At 46.4% G+C, this 19726-nt stretch overlaps 1 protein-coding gene across 2 annotated transcripts in view; it reads left to right on the plus strand.

The window, feature by feature from the left end:
- Positions 1 to 412: 412 nt before the first annotated feature.
- The window catches only part of ZC3HAV1 (zinc finger CCCH-type containing, antiviral 1), a 64105-nt gene continuing 44791 nt past the window's right edge, over positions 413 to 19726 (plus strand). The window contains exon 1 of one of the 2 annotated variants that reach the window (XM_079786813.1): positions 413 to 1942. In XM_079786813.1, the coding sequence (XP_079642939.1) occupies positions 1635 to 1942 (308 nt within the window). In that variant the 5' untranslated portion in view covers positions 413 to 1634. The remainder of the gene's footprint in view (positions 1943 to 19726) is intronic. The other variant, XM_079786812.1, reaches the window with a different exon arrangement.

A 19726-nucleotide genomic window follows, 5' to 3' on the forward strand; every position in this document is an offset into this window, starting at 1 on the left:
GAGTAGCCAGAGGGAACAACAAGTCAAATGATCCTGTGTGGGCCCCATGTTTGGCTGGTGTTCATACCCAAGTCCTCTATTCCCGAGAGATGTAGTTCATCTACTACAAATTCCTAAACTGAGGAGAATTCACATTGATCATTTTGTAGAATTTCCAATTTAACAACTGAATTCTATCGTCCTAAAAAAAGGTTTATTTCTGATCTGGTCAGTGACCCATTTATTTCACTTGGAGTGTTGGGGGGCGGGGGTTGGGGGGAGACACACACACACTTTCTCTCCACTCCCAACTTGGGTCCAGTGCTGGGGGCCTGCAAATTAACTGACAACAGGTGAACAGGAGAAAAGACAAGATTTATTAACACATGGATAGGGGTGGGGAGCGCCCCGTAATTGAAAAGTCCTGGAATAGCCAGAAGATTATGTCTCTCAATTTAACAAAAGGGGGAGGGGAGTTTAGGGCTTCAGTGGGAGAGTATAGAAGGTTCTACGGGGCTATTTGATGCTAATAGAAAGGGCAGTCTGTCTCCACCAGGCAACTTAATTAGCAGTCAACTCCTTTCGTAGAGTTCATGGTAGCTGTATTTTCAGGAGGCTCTGCTTTAGTCAGATGGAGAGAATTCCAGATAAAATTTCGTATATGCATCTTTTGTAGTTCAAATGTTTTCAATAATCTTTATACCAACTCTGGAGGTCCAAGTGGGCTCCCCACAGGGGGAAAGGTCTTGTCCAAATGTCCAAAGAGAGAAACCTTTCTGAGATCCTGGGAATGTGTCTCAACAGGCCCTTGTGACTGACTGCTGGCCGGAGGGAATTAGACAATGCCTGGGGCACCGCGGTCAGCGATTAGAGGCAGGACGAGAAAGGTCAGAAAGAGACCCTTTCCAAAGCTCAGAGGTGGCAAAGGAGAGGGAGAGCCAGAGCCGCCGATTTTAGGAGCGTGCGGTGGTGGTGTGGGAGAAAGTGCACATCGGTCCCGGCCAGGCGGCCCACGAGCTGGGGCCTGTGGGTCGAGCATCGGGCTGCAGCTTGATGGCTCAGGGTTCTTCCTCAAACACAGAGCGGAGATACTAACATTCCCCTCGCGGAGTTGCTGAGAAGATTGACTACGGGAGGCCGGGCTCCCAGCCCGGAGTTGGCGCTTACGAGGTGTGTTCTTTCCTGGAAGGGTGGGGTGGGGAGAGGACGTCTCCAGGCGCCTCCAAACGCGACGCACGCGGCGCCTCGGCGGGCTTATAAACAAGCGCACCAGCGCCTCCGGATCACTTCGGTTCTACTTCTTTCCGAAGGAGCCTCGCCCCGCGCAGCTGGGGAACCTCGCGCTCGCCAACCTAGAACCCAGCGGGAGCCGCAGACCCGCCCGCGCAGGAGGCCGCCTTTCCACTCGGTTTGCCGTCGCGGTTGACTTTAAATCGGACTCCGGGGTCGGGGTCGGTGGACCTGCCCTCTGGCCCCGGAGCCGAGTGGGAAACCGAAACCGCTGGGCTCCGCTAACGGCGGCGGAGAGCGCGCGCTCGCGAACCCCGCGCCCCGCCCGAGCGCCGCCCGCGCCCGCCCCCGGGCTCCGTAAGTTTCGATTCCTCCCGGAGCGAGCGGAGTCGCGCGCCGCGGCCAGTCCAGCGCCGAGCTGCGCCATGGCGGACCCGGAGGTGTGCAGCTTCATCACCAAAATCCTGTGCGCCCACGGGGGCCGCATGGCCCTGGACGCGCTGCTCGACGAGATCGCGCTCTCCGAAGCGCAGCTCTGCGAGGTGCTGGAGGCGGCGGGGCCCAGCCGCTTCGTGGTGTTGGAGACGGGCGGCCGGGCCGGGGTTACCCGGTCCGTGGTGGCCACCACCGCAGCTCGGGTCTGCCGTCGCAAGGTCTGCCAGGTAGATTGCGGGAACCTGCACCTCTGCAAGCTCAACCTGCTGGGCCGGTGCCACTATACGCAGACGGATCGGTGAGTGCGCCGCCAGGGAATGGGCGGCTCCCGCGGCTCCCGGGCTGGGAGGACGGTCGGGGCTGCTGTCCGCCAGGGGTGAGCCCTCGGGGCACCTCGCACCCTACAGCCTTTTCCTCCAGCCCCTCACTTCTCTGCAAAGAGCTCTTCCGCCAGCGCCTGCAGACTTTTCCTCGAATGTGGCTAACGCGAAATTGCCTGGGGAAGACTGCCCTTAAACTCCCTGCCCCCTTAGAATACGGCACTTTGGGACCCGCCACGGCCTAGAGAATATGAAGGCAGGTTTGGGAAAGAAGGAGAGCCCCCACTCTCCGGAGCCTGAGTCTTTACCCCTCTGCTACCTCTGGCCCCAGGCGCGCTCCCAGCACCCCCACCGCGCTGCGCACCTGGGTCCGTCTCCATTCCCCTCGTTGTCCCTTTTCTGGCACCTGATGCGCGCCATCCGACCAGAGTGGTCCCATTCAAGGTTACCGATGATGTGTTGTCTCCCAGCGCTCCTTCCTGGGGGCCCCTCCTCGTGGCCGAGCCATGGACCGCCCGCTCTTGGGGCCACTTTGAACGAGTGTGGCTCACCTCCCAGCAGCTCTTTCTGTGTTCCCACTTGTTCTTGATTGCCTCAAGGCGCGCCCCAAGGTTTGGGTTACGCTTTGTGGCCTGTCTCCCGTCTCTCCCTAAGAGAGCTCACTCGTCTGGGTTCAGCTGTCACATCCACCAGCATGGCCCCCACGTGTCCCTCGGCCTCCCAGGCCGCCCCGGCCTTCCAGCCCAATCTAGGCTCTCCGTCTCCCTGGGTCTGAGCAGCATCTGTACCGGAATATAAGTCCATCTCTCCTTCCTTTCCCCAGGGCAGGGTACCCGACACTCCCCCAGCCCCCTTTTCATCCTTCCCAACACCTTCATCACCAAGTCCCTTTATTGAAGCCTCCCATCCCCTGCCTGCCTGGTCCTCCTGTCCATCTCACTTCTGCATGAATGCCTTGTTGAATTATGACTGTCTTTCTCCCCATCTTTTCTGTCCCTAGGTAGTACTGCCCGATTATTTTTCTTATATAGTACTTTTCACACTTTGCCCTCCTTAAAAACTTTAAGTGACATCCTACTGTCCAAAATGGTGGTCATCAAACTTTTGAGAAAAACTTTCGATTACTCACCTCCCATAATATGTGTAGTAAAATATATAAAAGACATGTTTTAAACGGATGAGGTATTTGATATAATATTTAGAAATATTTTCGTATGTGTTTAGGGTAAAACTAAAAAAATTTAAAAAGTGTTTGAAAAGGTGCCTTGTTGTTTAAAAAATATTTATTGAATATGTTGTGAGGCACCAATTTGCAGGTATTTTTAACTTTTAGGAAGTTGTGTGTACAGAGGGAGAGAACTAAGTTACAGCGAGGATGAAATTAGGAAGGAAGGAAGGACTGAAGAGAGGGAGATACAAAGGAAAGGAAGGAACATTCTAGTAATATACTGAATAACAGTAGAGTAGAAAGGCTTTGTTATCTCTGATGTGAAATTGTTTTTCACCAACTTGTGTTGGCTTTAAAACCTAATTAAGTTTTAAATACTATGCTTCTTTTGATTTTTTACTATAGATTTTTAAAAACTATATTAAAGTAGTGAAAAGAGAATGATGAACCCCATGTACACATCATTTTGCTTCAACAGTTTTAAAATTATAGACAATTTCATTTATTCCTTCCTCCCTATATCCATCCCTAACTTCAATGTGTTATTTTAAACCAAAAAGAGTTCATTTGCTTCATAAATACTATCTAAAGCTGTGATTTTCAATCTTCTTTATCTCATGACACACAAACTAATTACTAAAATTCTTTGGCACACCAAAAATTTTGTGCTGATCTGACAAAAAAAGGTATAATTTTGATTCATTCACATCAGACAACTATTGTGGATATGTTACATAAACAAAATATTTAGAAGTATTAGTTTAGAAACTAGTTTTATGAATTTGAGAAACTTTAGTATTTTGAACTTTATTTTTTGCCTGGTTTAAGACATCACAACATCTTAAGGTCATAAATTAGGTTGTTAACCTTTACTTTTCTGTATTTTAATGTATGTGTAAGATAGGGATACTTTGGTTAATGAAAGTTTGGATGGATCCTGTGGGGAATTCATTAAAGTTACTTTTTTTTTTTTCAGTGAAGTGATACATTCTTATTTCTTACATTTATTTGTCTTGTAATTTTTATTAACTTTTATTTCTTTTACATCACTTTTTAAAAAAATTTCTTTATTAATTAAGGTATCACATATTTGACCTCATCCCCCCATTCCCATCCCTCACCCCTCCCCTACATCACTTTTGAATTTGAAAATTACAAATTTTTAATCCATCAATGTACATTGTGTCTTTATAATAAGGACCCTTGGGAGAATTTTTATTTTTATTTTTTTGCCTTGGAGCCTAAAAATATGTTTTTCTCCCAAGTATGTTTTAAAAATGTTCTCCCTATCTTAGCAACTTATAAAACCTTATCTTCTAAAACTTGAAGTGTGGGAATCTGAGGACTTTATTCTTTGATCACTGGATAATGGGATCTTTTGACCAATTGGTATCCACACTGAGATTACCATTCGGTTTGGTAAACCGTTCTGTTTGAGGACAGTGCATTTTGCTGGATTTATAAAACTCCTTCTGTAGGGCTGTTACACATGAATGGGATCTCTCCTATTCTGTAGTTCACCTTTTCTCTTACATCGCTTTTAGCCATACATTTTAATCAGCAACAGGGCTTGCTTTATTGTTGGGTAATTATTTGTTTTGGTGCATCAGTTTGGATATTGCTGTTTGCTTTGCTGAATTATATGCCCATTGGTGGAGTTCTAATCCTAGTTCTGACACACAAACCAAAACTAGAATTCATTGGGCAAATAACTATGTACCAAGCACTCTCATAAGTACTTTAGAGATGGTATCCAGGTTAGTCCTTACCATGATTTTTGAGGTAGATATTGTAAGCCCCACTTAATGTAAGGAAATTCAGGCCTAGAGCTGTTTAGAAATTTACTGAAGTTCACGTAGCAGATAACTGGCAGAGTTGGTGTTGAGCCTAGATCTGCATAACTTCTTAACTAGCTGCTTGTGTAGTCAAATAGCTGTGTGAAGTGTGATCTTTCATTGATTCCAGTTATTTTTTTGCAAGCATGATTTCTGTTTAAAGCAGGCTGCTGTGTATCTTCAACTAGCTTTGTGGTTTCTGCTAATGTGGCTGTTTCCTCTGTGCTCTTTCCTGTTTGTATGGCTTTCTCCCCCTGTGGTGAACTTTGGGTGAACATTGGTAGGTGGAGAGAGGGTTAGTTGACTGCTTCATAAACTGAAAAAAACCCCTACAAAAAACCCACAACCACCCAAAAGAACAAAAAGTGCAAAGAATAATATAACAAGCACCAGAGTATATATATTTTGAGTATATTAATGTAACAAAAGTTACCTATACTAATAAAGAGCTAATATGCTAATGGTTGATATGCTGAAATGGGTAATGATCAGGTCATTAGCATATTAGCTGGGGCATTGCTCTGGAGGTGGGGTGGAAGCGGGGACCAGCCCTAGGCGACTTGAGGGATTGAGGGTGGGGCTTAAGCGGCCAGAGAAGGCCAGAGGGTTTGGGGGCTGGGCCAGGCGTGCTGGAGCTATGCGTGGACAGGTTCAGATGTCAAGGCAAGGCTGCAGGTGGGTGGGCGGCGCCATGTGATTTTGCCCGCTGGGCTCCTAGTATTATATAAAAGAATCTACCTAATAAAAGTAACATGCTAATTGACTGTACCTTCGTGACACCCACCAGCCAATCAGGAGTGAGTATGCAAATTTACCCCAACAAAGATGACAGGTTAATTTGCATATGCAGGCACCCAGCAGCTGGGGGCAGGATGCTTGCATTGTCACCATGGCGACAATGCAGGCATTCCGCACCACCCCAGCCGCTCCGGGCCCTCTGGGCAGCGTGGGAGGAAAGGCAGCTCCAGCCAGAGCGAAGGCGGTGCCGGCAGCCAGGGGAAGGAAGACCCATTCTTGCACGAATCTTCATGCATTAGGCCTCTAGTATACAGTATAACAAGCTTATAACTCAACTTCTAAAATAAATGTTTGCATCTTTCATTTTTGCTTATCTTTTAAAAAAAATATTTTTATTGATTCCCATGGGAGGATCGAGCCTGCAACCTGGGCATATGCCCTGATCTGCAATTGAACCCTGGCCTCCTAGTTTATGGGTCAATGCTCAGCCACTGAACCACACCAGCCAGGATAGTTCATTAATTATAACAGCTGTGTAGTATTTCATCATATGATTTATATCACAATTCAGTACCTGTTCTTCCAATAATGAGCACTTGGGATATTTCTAGTTTTTGGCTACAACAAACCATACTGCCAAAAGTATACACTTAAGATCAATTCTCTCAGCAAATTTTAGTACTAGTATACATTTTTATTAACTATGGTCACCATGGTGTACCTTAGATCTCTAGAACTTAGTTATAACTGAAAGTTTGTGCTCTTTGACCAACATCCCTCCCCACATTCCTGACAATTCTACTCTCTTCTTAAATGAATTTGGCGGTTTTTTTTTTGATTCCATGTTTAAGTGAGATGAATGCAGTATTTGTCTTTCTGTAACTGGCTTATTTCACTTAGCATAATGTCTTTTAGGTTCATATGTGTTGTCACAAATGGCAGGATTTACTTCTTTTATGGCTGCATAATATTCCATTGTATACATATATGCCACATTTTCTTTATCCTCTCGTCTGTCCATGGACACTTAGGTTGTTTCCATGTCTTGGCTACTGTGAATAATGTTGCAATGAGCATGGGAATGCAGATATCTCTTTGAGATAGTGATTTCATTTCCTTAAATATATACCTAGAAGAGGGGGGGGGGGGAGAGAGAGAGAGAGAGAGAGAGAGAGAGAGAGAGAGAGAGAGAGAGACTTCCATGTGAGAGGGCTCCATTGATTGGTTTCTTCCTGCATGAGCCCTGATTGGAGCCAGGGATAGAACCCGCAACTCGGGTACGGGCCCTTGACCGGGAATCAAACCCACCAAGACCCTCTGGTGTGTGGGCTGGCACCCTAACCACTGAGACACATTGGCCAGGGCTGGTATTTCTTGTTTTAATTATTTGAGGAACCTCCATGCTGTTTTCCACAATGGCTGTACCAATTTACAATCCCATCACCACTGTGGTGCATTTGGTGTTTATTTTTCTCATTTATTATTTTTCTACATATGTGTGTATTTCTAAGCAATATTTAGGATTATTTTGCCTGTTTTCAAGCCTATAAATGTCATCAATACTAGATGTATAAATTTTTGCTTTGATTTCTCTTGTTTGTGCAGCATGATGTTTCCGAGACTCACTCCTAATATACAGAGCCCTATTTTGGTACCACCTTGAGAACTGGGCAAGATGGACTTCTGCCCTGCCCCCTCTGCTCAACAGGCCCTAGTTCCAGCCCTCCTCCAGTTGTGTCCTTACTTTTTGAGGAGTCCAGGAGGCCAAGGAATGCCTCATTGCCTTCTCGACCATGCTCTAGTTCCTGGGACCCTGGAATTCCCAAGCCTATTTCTGGAGCTTGTGTGGGCTTCTTCCCCAGGTCTTCATACACGTGGAAGGAATTTGGCTGGCATGTCCATTGCCTCTGCATGATGGCATGAGCAGTGTGGCACAGAGCCTGAGTTGGGAAGAGAAGCAGTGGGCTGGAGCTAGGAGCCTGGCTGAACTTTCTTCATTCTGTTATTTATTACTATAGAACTCTGACGTCTGAGAATTCTAAATTCCAACTTGGCCTTCCAAGTCATTATAAAAGTATTAGAGGGCTGGTGCACGGATTCGTGCACTGGTGGGGTCCCTCGGCCTGGCCTGCACCCTCTCGCAATCCAGGACCCCTCGGGGGATGTCGGACTGTTGATTTTGGCCCAATCCCTGCAGGCCAGGCCGAGGAACCCCACGGGTGCATGAATCTGTGCACCGGGCCTCTCGTATGCATCTAAGATCTTTGATTAATCTCCTCCTGCCCTCCCCACTTCCCCCAGAGATTCATCAGTCTGTTCCTTGTGTCCATGCCTGTGCGTTGAACATCTACCCTCTAGTGGTCAGTGTGCGCCATAGCTACTGGTTGAATGGTCGAACTGTTGCTTAGGCTTTTATATATATAGATGTTTGTCAAGATAGGAAGATAGAACATGTCTTCTTGAACCATTTCTTAGCTTGATTAATTAGTGTTAAGTATTTAGACACTTGGTGCATGGACCTCTACTTTATTTAGCCCCAGTCCCACAGATTTTAGGAGAGTGACTGCTCTAGTTCATTCAGATGTATAGCTTTCTTTTGTATGAATGTACACAATTTGCATATCAATTTTCATATTATTAATTTTTTCAAATTATTAATGTTTTCAATTTTTTGCTATAACAATTGGTATGTGTTGGACATTTTGATATATCTTTCCTTGTGCACATATGCAAGAGTTCCCTAGGTATCTAGTAGTGAAGACCCAAAATTAGTCTTTTTAAAAAAATTTTTTTATTGATTTTTAGAGGGACAGAAGGGGAGAGGGAGAGACACATACAGCCCCCACAGGGGATTGAGCCCACAACCCGGGCATGTGCCCTGACCGGGAATCCAACCGGCAACCTCTTGGTGCATGAATTGACACTCAACCACTGACCCACACTGGCCTGGCTGTTTCCATTGATTTTAGAGAGAGGAAGGGAGAGGGAGAGACAGAGAGAGACATCAATGTGAGAGAAACATGGATTGATTGGTTGCACACGCCCCAAGCAGGGATAGAACCTGCAACCAGAATGGAGCCCACGACCCTTCGGTGCACAAGAGAATGCCCATCTGACTGAGCCACACTGGCCAGGGCTGTATACCAAGTTTTATCCTTGCAGAAGAATATGAGGGTCCCTTGCTTCATTTCCTTGCCAATTGATATCATCAGCCTTTTAAAATTTGTTCTAATACCAAGAATGTGAAATGTACCTCATTGTGGCTTTAATTATTATTTTAAAAATATATTTTTATTGGTTTCAGAGAGAAAGGGAGCGGGAGAGAGAAACATCAGTGATGAGAGAGAATCATTGATTGGCTGCCTCCTGCACACCTCCTACTGGGCATGTGCCCTTGACTGGAATCGAACCCAGGACCCTTCAGCCCGCAGGCCGACGCTCTATCTACTGAGCCAAACCTGCAAGGTCTGGTTTTAATTCTTTATATATTCTGGCTTGTAGCTCTTTTAAGTCACATTGCTTGTCTTACTTGATGTCTACTTCTTAGTAATAGCTTTTTTTTTTTTTTGTCATTTTAGTTCTTTGTCTGTAATAGACTTTATTATTATTTATTTTATTTCTTATCACTGCAAACTGTATATAGTTCAGTGGCAATAAGCATACTCATGATGTTGTGCAACCCTCACTACTGTTTAGTTCCAGAACATTTTCATCTCCCTAAAAGAAGCCATACCCATCAGCAGTCACTCTGTTGTAGTGTAACCCTGAATCTCACAAAGGACGCCTCAATCAAAAAGTCAAATTATGGAGTCATTTATTCAAAAGCCGGTGGTTATGAGGGGGCAAAAGCACTCCAAATCTAGCAACCCCGAAATGCTGGCTACATCAGGCTTATATAGGCAGAATATCACAAAGTTATTGATTACATCTTTGGGTTTGGAATGAGGGACCTGGTTTGCACAAAGCAGTTACAGAAGCGAAATTGAGCAAGTTAGTTATCTGTAAAGATTAATTATAGTTTTGGGTCTTTGGATCACTGAATCAACCACTGAATCAACGGAAACACATTATCTGGAGCCACTGAGGCAATTTAGGGTAATTGCGCTGTCCTGGTCTCCAGGTACAGAAGAATGTGCTTCGATAACCAGTGAGATCACAATCAATGGGATATTCAAACCACCAACAATGGAGTATTCAATCGATTGGGATAGCATACATACGTTCAGAAAATCAAAATAACTTTTCTATTGTTTTAGCAAGCAAATACGTACAGAAGCCAAAACAGCAGGGTTAAAGTTAAAGTTAAACTGCAGTTTCTACCTGAGATGATTGCTACCATTCCTCCACTCCTCTTCCTCTCCCCAGCCCATGGCACCTCTGACCTGCTGTCTTTGCAGATTTGCCTATTCTGGATGTTTCCTCTAAAGGGAATCATACAAGATCGGTTGCATTGTGTCTGGCTTCTTTCACTTACTAGTAGGTTTGCCTTTTACATGTCATTGGTGTGGGTGTATTTACCCAGGAGGTGTCTTCCTGGAAGTTCCTTCTGTTGCTAATTGTGCTCTGTCCCTGTAGTCATGTTGTTAGGCCGATGGCTTCGGGACGTGCTATTTTCTGCGACATCAAGGCACAGAGGTGTGTACCCTGTAAGAATCATTTGGAAGCTCTCTTCTATTTTTTATGTTTTTGGTAAGAGAACATTTATTTGTTAAATCACAGAGGTAGAAGAAGTAGTTTCTACAAGCAATGGGCTTAGGCCAGGCCAATGTGGCTCAGTGGTTGAGCGTTGACCCATGACCCATGAGCGTAGACCCATCCAACCAGTTCCATTCTCTGTCAGGGCACATGCCCAGGTGTCAGGCTGGGTCCCCAGTAGGGGGTGTGTAGGAGGAAGCAGATCTTTCCATCTCTCTATCCCTCTCCCTTCTCTCTCTAAAAAAATCAATAAAAACACATTTATAAAAGAAGAAAGAAATGGATTTAGGAAGCAAGTTATGGAGGTAAAGGAAGGGATCTTGGAGCTTGGGAGTGAGGAAGCTAATGGTAACCTGCCTGGGAGAGGTAGGGGGAGGGAGGGGGCGTGGAAAGGAAAGGGAAAGCGAAAGGCACGGTCTTGCTCCCAGGAGGGTGAGTGCTCATTTGGAAATTTTTCTCTTTATAGATTCTCTTTGAGTTTATTTTAATTTGATCCAATTTGACGATCATTTTCTTCAGCTTTCTATAGACATTAAGAAACCATGACCTGCCCTAGCTGGTTTGGCTCAGTGGATAGAGCGTCGGCCTGGGGACTGAAGGGTCCCAGGTTTGATTCCGGTCAAGGGCATGTACCTTGGTTGCCGGCACATCCCCAGTAGGGGGTGTGTAGGAGGCGGCTGATCGATGTTTCTCATCGACCTTTCTAACTCTCTATCCCTCTCCCTTCCTCTCTGTAAGAATCAATAAAATATATTAAAAAAAAATAAACCATTACCTTATAAGTGATACTGAATCATGATAAAATCCAAAATAGTGATAGGCATTTGATAACAATATTTTCTACTTAAAAAATTCTTTATTGTTTAAAGCAGGGGTCCTCAAACTTTTTAAACAGGGGGCCAGTTCACTGTCCCTCAGACCGTTGGAGGGCCAGACTATAGTTTAAAAAAAAACTAGGAACAAATTCCTATGCACACTGCACATATCTTATTTTGAAGTAAAAAAACAAAATGGCAAAAACACCCGCATGTGGCCCACGGGCCGTAGGTTGAGGACGCCTGGTTTAAAGTATTACATATGTCCCCTTTTCCCCTCATTGTCCTCTCCCAGCCTGCCCCCGCCCCCCCGGCCTTCACCGCCCCCCCATTGTCTGTGTCCATTGGTTATACTTATATGCATGCAAACTCTTTTATCCCCACTCCCCCAATATTTTCTACTTTTAAACAGAAGATAGAGATGGCAAAATTAAATATTTAAAATAAGTATAGATTTGTTTCCCTTCTATAAAAGGGTTCTAATATGCTTACTGTTTCTGACCACATTTACTTCCAAACAGGCATCTGTGGTGACCTTTACCTGTAGGCTACTTTGGAACTAGGAGGGCCCCGAGATGGGGTGGGAAAGCAGCAAATGAATCCAGAAGGACCTAGGATATCAGGCCCAGTGAGAAATCAGTTTAACCAAGTTGGAGCAGGGGAGCTGAACTCGGATTGGAAGGAGAGAGTAGAGACCTATTTTATGACCTTTTAACACTTCCCTACTGAGAAAGAGACTCAATGTATTTCAGACCAACTCAAGAGCATCGGGTTCAGAGACGTCATCTAGAGAGAAGTAGTTCCTGAACAGTTCTGATTCCTTGCCCCTGTCAGTAGAGGAAATTTTGATCGTGTACTCCTATTATGTATATACCGTATTTTCCGGCGTATAAGACGACTTTTTAACCCAGGAAAATCTTCTATACGCCTAGTCGTCTTATACGCCGGAAAATACGGTATCCTACCTAATAATAGACAAATATGCAAATTGACCGTACCTTCGCTATGCCCGCGATTGGCCAGGAGGCGCGGGGGGCGGGCAGGACTTGGGGTGGCCGATTGGGCTGGCGGGATGCTGAGCTCGCGTCGCCAGCGGCGGCTCGAGCTCAGTGTCTGCGCCATGGCTGTGCTGTGGCACAGAAGGGGCCTCTGGGGCAGCGAGCCCACGTCCCGCCGCGGACCTTCAAAAGCGGGGGAGCTGGGTGCCTGTCCGCTCAGGCACCAGGCCTTTCAGAAGCCTCCGGCAGGGCAGAGGCTTCTGAAAGGCCTGGTGCACCAGCAGACAGGCACCCAGCTCCCCCGCGATCGAAAGCAAAAGAGTGGGAGCTGGGTGCCTGTCCACTCAGGCACCAGGCCTTTCAGAAGCCTCCGCCGCGCTGGAGGTTTCTGAAAGGCCTGGTGCACCAGCGATCAAAAGCAAAAGCGTGGGAGCTGGGTGCCTGTCCACTCAGGCACCAGGCCTTTCAGAAGCCTCCGCCGCGCCGGAGGCTTCTGAAAGGCCTGGTGCACCAGTGGACAGGCACCCAGCTCCCCCGTGATCGAAAGCGAAAGCGTGTAGGGGATTCTACACGTGCATGATTCAATCATGCACTGGGCCTCTAGTTTATTTAATAATGTAATGTAATGTATATGTCTTTTTTTTTTTAATCCTCACCCTGAGGACATGCCAAGATAGATAGATAGATAGATAGAGAGAGAGAGACATGTATATGAGAGAGAAACATTGGTGTCCCTACCTGAGATTGAACATTTTGGTGCACAGGACAATGCTCAACCAACTGAGCCACTTCAGCAGGCATAACTCTTAATTTGTATATTAAACATTCGATACATTTTTACCTTTTAATGAAACTTGAAAATCAACCTTAGTGAGGTATGATTTACATGTACCACTTAAAGGTACCGTTAAAGAGCCTTGACAAAGGGATATACACCCATATAACCACCACGGTCAGGATAAAGAATATTTCTTTCAGTCCTAAAGGCTCCTTTGTGCCCCTTCTAAATTAACCAGTTAATTACCTCCCCCCCTCAACCCAGCCAATAATTCTTTTACTCTTTTAGAAAATAAATGAGAGTTGCAACACTTCCCCCCTCCCCTCACCGCTGATGGATCAATCTTGGGTGGCCCCCAGCCTTGGAGCAGTACTTCTGGAGCATTGCTGTATATCTGGATCACCTGGTGGGGGATGGGAGGGTGTGGGGGGAGCTTATTTAAATGCAGATCCCCAAGTCATACATCAGAACTTCTGGTTCAGAAGGAGTTGGTTCGGGCCCGGAATCTGAATCTGCGTTTTTAACATCACTCAGGATTCCTTTGCAGAGGCTCAGGGACCACACTTTCAGAAACAGGATGTGAGGATCACTTCCTGGTAGAGCGAGAAGGCAGGTTTTATGTGTGGCTTCTCTGCTTGCGGGGGGGAGGGGCGGGCGTAAAAGAGAAACGGGTTCTTTAGTGCAGAGGGACTAGAGATGAAGAAGTGAAGACTGTACTGTTTTCTCCGAGGTCAGGTGACCTTTTCCTTGCTTCTATGTGGTAGGATTACAGGAGATACAGGAAACGGGGACATTCCAGTCACCCCATCAAGAATATTTCCTGAGCACATACTTTGCGTCGCAGACAGTACACTGTTCTGAAGCTTCTGCCCCTTCCTTTCTCGCTAAAGAAATCCTCAGATACGGTTGAGCAAGTTAATATTTCTCTCTAGTTTATTTTAATATTCTTAACTCCCCAGGGGAATCCATGTTGGAAGCTTGGCAGGGGGAGAAGGGGCGTGTGCGAGGAGAGGAGCCTTGTCTGACCTGCTTCATCTAATCAAGATTTTGGCACTGCCACCACCTCCTACTCTACTCTTGCCACTCCCTACACTTTTTCTCCATCCTGATACGGATAGCACCCAAACTTTGCTGCTCATTGGAATCACTTGCAAAATCTTTAAAAAAATACTGATGCCCGACTCCTACCCCCTAGACATTCTGATTTAATGTCTGACATGGGTATTGGGACTTTGTAAAAATCCTCACCTGAGCACATGTATACTGACTTTTAGAGAGAGGAAGGGAGAGAGAGAGAGGGAGACACACACAGATTTGTTGTTCCACTTACTTATGCCCTCACTGGTTGATTCTGGTATGTGCCCCGGCGGAGGAGACACTCCGCAGCAGCTTACCTAGAGCAGTGGTCGGCAAACTCATTAGTCAACAGAGCCAAATATCAACAGTACGATTGAAATGTCTTTTGAGAGCCAAATTTTTTAAATTTAAACTTCTTCTAACGCCACTTCTTCAAAATAGATTCGCCCAGGCCGTGGTATTTTGTGGAAGAGCCACACTCAAGGGGCCAAAGAGCCGCATGTGGCTCGTGAGCCGCGGTTTGCCGACCGCTGACCTAGACGATGCTCTAACCAACTGAGCCACCGGGTCAGGACTAGGGTTTGCTTCATTGATAACATATTATTCTTTAGACCAGTGTTCTCTAAGATTTTATCTTTCACCCATCCCTTTTCACCTGGCTTATATTATGGTGAGCTATTTCCTGCTTTCTGTACAAATTAAGCACCTCTTTGTTTTTACCAACCCCCCACCAGGTGTTGAGAAGCCGAGGGGGGTGAGGGAGAGACGGGAAGGAGTATTTTGATACAAATTACTGTTAAAAACACTAGACTCTCGCTTGGTTATTATCTTTCCCCCGTTGGCACAGCTGTGCAGCCCAGAGCTGCTGCTGTGTTTACCGACGTGTGAAGTGGAACAGCTCGTAGGTGGCCGACCAGGTCAGGAACCTAACCCGCAGTCTAATAATCGGACCGGTGCAGCCCCGGTCCTCAGCCCGGGCCCCACTTCCCGTCAGGCTAAATCGGTCTCTGAGGGTGTGGCCCAGGTTGAGGTATTTCCAAACCTCCTGGCAACCTAAGAAACGCTCAAACCTGTAGAAAACCTGTATGAGTTTAGTTGAGCCAAACTGACGACAAGGGAAGCAAAATCTCAACGGATTGAGAAAATGCTCTGCAAAATGGCAGTTTTGCATCTTACTTTCGACATTGCAGTCAAAGGAGGAAGTGCAAGGGGGTTGCAGGAAATCCACTGGTGAGAGATTGGGAAGGCGGGAGAAGGCAGAGCGGGAAAACCTCTGGAATTGGATAAAAAGTAAAAGGAATAGGTACATTTTTTTTTACCGAGGTGGGTGCAGGATAGGTAACAGTAAACAACATAATAATGTGAAGATTTGTGGTCTTTGCTCTGGTGTGATTGTGCTTAGAGTGGTGGGGGAAGGGAAATTACTTTGATATTCTAAAGAAATGTTATGGTAAATGCAAAAAAAAAAAAAAAAAAAAGACAAAATAAAAAAAAAAGACCGCAGACTCAAGTTAAGGTAAACATTGACCTTTGTTAGGGGAAAATACTGGCCTAGGACGTGACTACCGCCATGAACGGCTTTAGTTAAAAAGTTACAATTTCAGACTATCCTATGTGGCTATTCCTGGTCTCTGAGTTTGTAAGGCTGCGTGTAGGCCTCCCCTGAGCTCCTCAGGTTTAGTAAGTGGCGCCTTTTTCCGTCCAGGGATGACACCACTCCGAAGGTGGGGGAGGATGTATTTGCCAGGGTTAAAAGAACATTTTGTTTTGTGGCTGGAAGAGCAAAGTGAGGTCATTTGTGTTTAAGCCTTTGGCCTGAGATTCCTGACAGAAACAATTCCGCCTCTTTCAAGGCCACCTGTGCCGTTTTTAAAGGCTATCTTTTATCCCACCGCCTGCTGCTTGAAGTTTATCTGCAAACAATTGTTTTTCCCTGGGCAGTTCATCATGGTGTGTAAGGGAGCTCTTGACTGTGCTAAGGAGGTGGGGAGTCCTATGGCTGCAAACCGACCTTTTGGGGGACCCCATTGTCCTCTGTTGGAGAAGGTTGAAAGGTTCAGAGTGGGCCGGGGTCGCGCACCTACGACATGAGGCTATAGTGTGTCAAAAAGTTTTTATTTCAGGCGTCTGGGTGCAGACGGGCTGAGTCCGACAACTGAGTCAGCGGAGCGTGTAAGAAGCGGGGAGACTTTTATCAGCTATTGCTGGCTGCAAGCGGTTGGGCTGGCTGATGTTCCTCCCACCCCAGGTGTCTTCTGGTTTATCTGACCTATGCACGCTCAAGGCTGCAAGCTTCCTGCAAGGTATCTGCTAAGCACAATAAGTTTTTCTCTGCCCCGTGTTATTCTCTTTAACCCTTTCAAAGGTAATCTTGAACCTAGTACTTAATTGGACCAGCAGCCTCAGCACCACTTGGTAGCTTGTTAAAAATGCAAATTCCCAGCCCCGTCCCCCAGACCTACTGATCAGAAACTCTGGAGGTGGGGCCCAACAATCTGTGTTCTTACAAAGCCCCTAGATGGTTCTGATGTGGGTAAAAGTTTGAGACTCATGCAGTAGGTCTGGGATGGGGTCTGAGAATTTGCATTTCTGACAGCTTCCCAGGTGATGCCCGCTCAGGGACCTCTCTTAGAGAACCACTGCCTTAGAGAACCCCAAGAAGCCATGGGAGTGTTTCACACTGTTTCTTGGCTTAAGCCTACTAGCCAAGGTGAGGGACCTGGAGTGGGGACAAAATGGTCAGAAGAAAATGGAAAGGAAGCTTATGCCACCTTAAACCTGAACACGGAGGCATCTACCTGCTACACCCTCTCTATGGTTTATACCAGTGATGGGCAACCTTTTGAGCTTGGTGTGTCAAACTTCGCCAAAAAACTGAGCATAACTCGGGTAGTGTGTCACTTTGAGGAAAAAACATTATTTCGCAAATGTTTCATCCTCGGCATGCGGCCGCCTCAGCGGCCGCGTGTCATCAGAAATGGCTACGCGTGTCAGTGCTGACACGTGTGTCATAGGTTCGCCATCACTGGTTTATACGCATCCTCTCTCCTTGGACTCTGCTCTCAAGTTTCCATTTAGTACAGTGGCTTAAGTAATCCAGAATGTGTTTTTTTTCTTTTTTCCTTTATGATTTGGAAAAGTTTTTGTCTGTTTTTGTTTGTCCAGATTAGGTTTTTGTTTGTGTTTTGAGATCTGGGTATTTGAGTCATCTTTGTGTAAGGTTCGAGGCGCAGGAAACGGGCGTCGGAGACCAAGACATGTTAAAGGGGAAGTTTATTCCGCACCAAGGAGCGAGATCATTACGGAGGAGGAGGGTAGAAAGACCAGGATTAGAGGAGGGGGAGGAGGAGAAGGAGGACCTCAGCCGGGCTGCCTCGCAGACTGGGAGAGACAGCCACACGTGCAGACGTCTTTTGAGGGGAGGAACAGGAAGGGGTTGGGCCCAGTGCGGAACCGGAAGGGGTGGGCCCAGGGGCGCTCGGCACTCGCTGATTGGTGGTTCAGTGTCTCGGGGATGTCCTGGCCGGCGCAGGTGACGTCATACTCCGCCCACCAGTTGGGGGAAGGGAGGATCTATCACTTGGAATTCTCATTTTACCCAGCCTCGGTTTCCCAAAGTAAAAAGTAAACTGTTACCTTAGGATTATCGTGACGAGTAAACTAAATGACAGACACCAAGTTCCTGTCACTCAGTGAATATGTAATAAATGTTAGTTTCTGTACTTCCGGTCTTACCCCCAAATAGGTGAGCACAATCCCACCCCCATCCCGTGGCTGATCAATATGCTGCAATTAGAGCAAAGAGAAGTCTAGGGAAGGTGGGAACACTGATCAGGGTCTCCGAGGGAGCCGGGGAATGGGGGCTGCAGGTCAGAAACCAAGGCTAGACACAGATGGTGCAGACTGAGGCTGGGTTCAAGGTGAGTAAGTATCCTGGAATCTAGAGGAGCGAGCCGTTTCCCTGAGGATGGAGAAGGGACATGAGAGGTGGAACTGGCCCTCAGACGGGCAGCGTCGAGGACCCAGCCAGTGCAGCATGTGTTGGGTGGGCTCTTCCTCAGGCAGGAGTGTCCTGGCTGGGCTTGGAAAAGCCTGGAACGCAGGCTTCCAGGCAGAGGAGTCCCCATTAGGCTGCCTGGCTGCCTGTAGTGTTTAGAGGAAATACTGACTTCAGGGACCTTGGAAGTGTCCCACTCCTCCGTTAGGACGTGACGGACACCTAGTTGTGACCAACGCTGCATCTCTCTGGGACCTGGAGAGGGCTGGGTCCTCTTCTGTGACCCTACTTAGGTGGCAGGAGAGGTGCCATAGTCTTGGCTCTGTGTTCAGGATGTCTGGATTGGAGCTAAAGGGAAAGATTCTTAATTCCCTCTGATAAACACTTGTTACTTATCTCCCAGGCAGAGGGCAGAACCTGTCTAGCTAGTGGTGGGGTGTTTCAATGAGGTTATTTTAAGCTCCATGTCAAGAGGATCATTAATGGCAAGGCCAGTGGAGTGAGATGCCCTCTGAGGTAATGAGGCTCACACACATCATACAGCTATGATGGAGGGGCTTTCTGTTTTGGGCTGGAGGCTGGGCCCTTCCTGCTGTAGATTCTCTTCAGATCACCCCCTCCCATGGGGCTCGAGGGAGCGATAAGGTGGAGTCTTCGCCCAGCTGCTGAGGGCTCTGGGTGGTGAGGGTTGCTGGGGAGCAGTTATCGGAAACCACAGAACCTAAAGCAAGCAGAGAGCTGAGGTCAGCCTTATCTAGAAGTGCCAGAAATGGCTAAAAGCCAGGGCCACCTGGTGAGAAAGTGGAGAGGGCCGCCTGAGAAAATGGCTGGGATAGAGGCCGTGCCAGAGCCTGGCTAGCTGCCCTTGACTTCTCGATTGGTAAGGTGCGTGGCAGGGCTGCAGGGTTTGAAGGTGGCTGACAGTTACTGATTCTGTGATTTTTCTCACGAGGCTCCACCGCTAGATCTGAAGGCAATTCCAGAGAATTTCAGAAAGGCCTTACACACAGGCCGCAGCATGAGAATGAGTGACTTTCAAAGATTAATTCTTAGAGAATAACTTTTACCTTAGATGTTTACATTTAAAAACAAATGATCAATTTCAGCAAGATCGTTTTGCCAAAGTCATTTGCATTTCTGTTTACTAGTAATAATGAACTAAAAAAATAGTGGCAACAGATAAATGTTTAATACTTGGGAAACGAAGGAAAACTATTAAAAGAAAGATTTTAATTCTCAATAAGGAAAATAGAACAAGGCAAATAAATGGAGATATTTGTTAAGTGCAAATTAAAAATATAAGTCTATTTCATACCTATTTGAAATAGCAAAATAGTAAAACTCAATGTTAATGTGCTTGTGGGGAAATAATCACACTCACCTATTGGTATGTTTTCTGGATAGCAGTAGATCAAAATGAAACACAAGCTGCGAAGAAAATAATTGTGTCCTTTGGGGAATACTCCCAAAGGAATAAATCCCAGGAAAATAACAGACAGAAAGAGAGGTTATTTTTTTTTTTTTTTTAATTTCTTTATTGATTAAGGTGTCACATATTTGTCCTCATCCCCCCATTCCCATCCCACACCCCTCCCCACGGATGCCCCAACCCCCTGTTGAACTTAACCATTGGTTAGGCTCATATGCATGCACACAAGTCC

The sequence above is a fragment of the Cnephaeus nilssonii genome (assembly GCF_951640355.1).
Source record: "Cnephaeus nilssonii genome assembly, chromosome: 12".
In the NCBI taxonomy this organism is placed as follows: Eukaryota; Metazoa; Chordata; class Mammalia; order Chiroptera; family Vespertilionidae; genus Cnephaeus; species Cnephaeus nilssonii.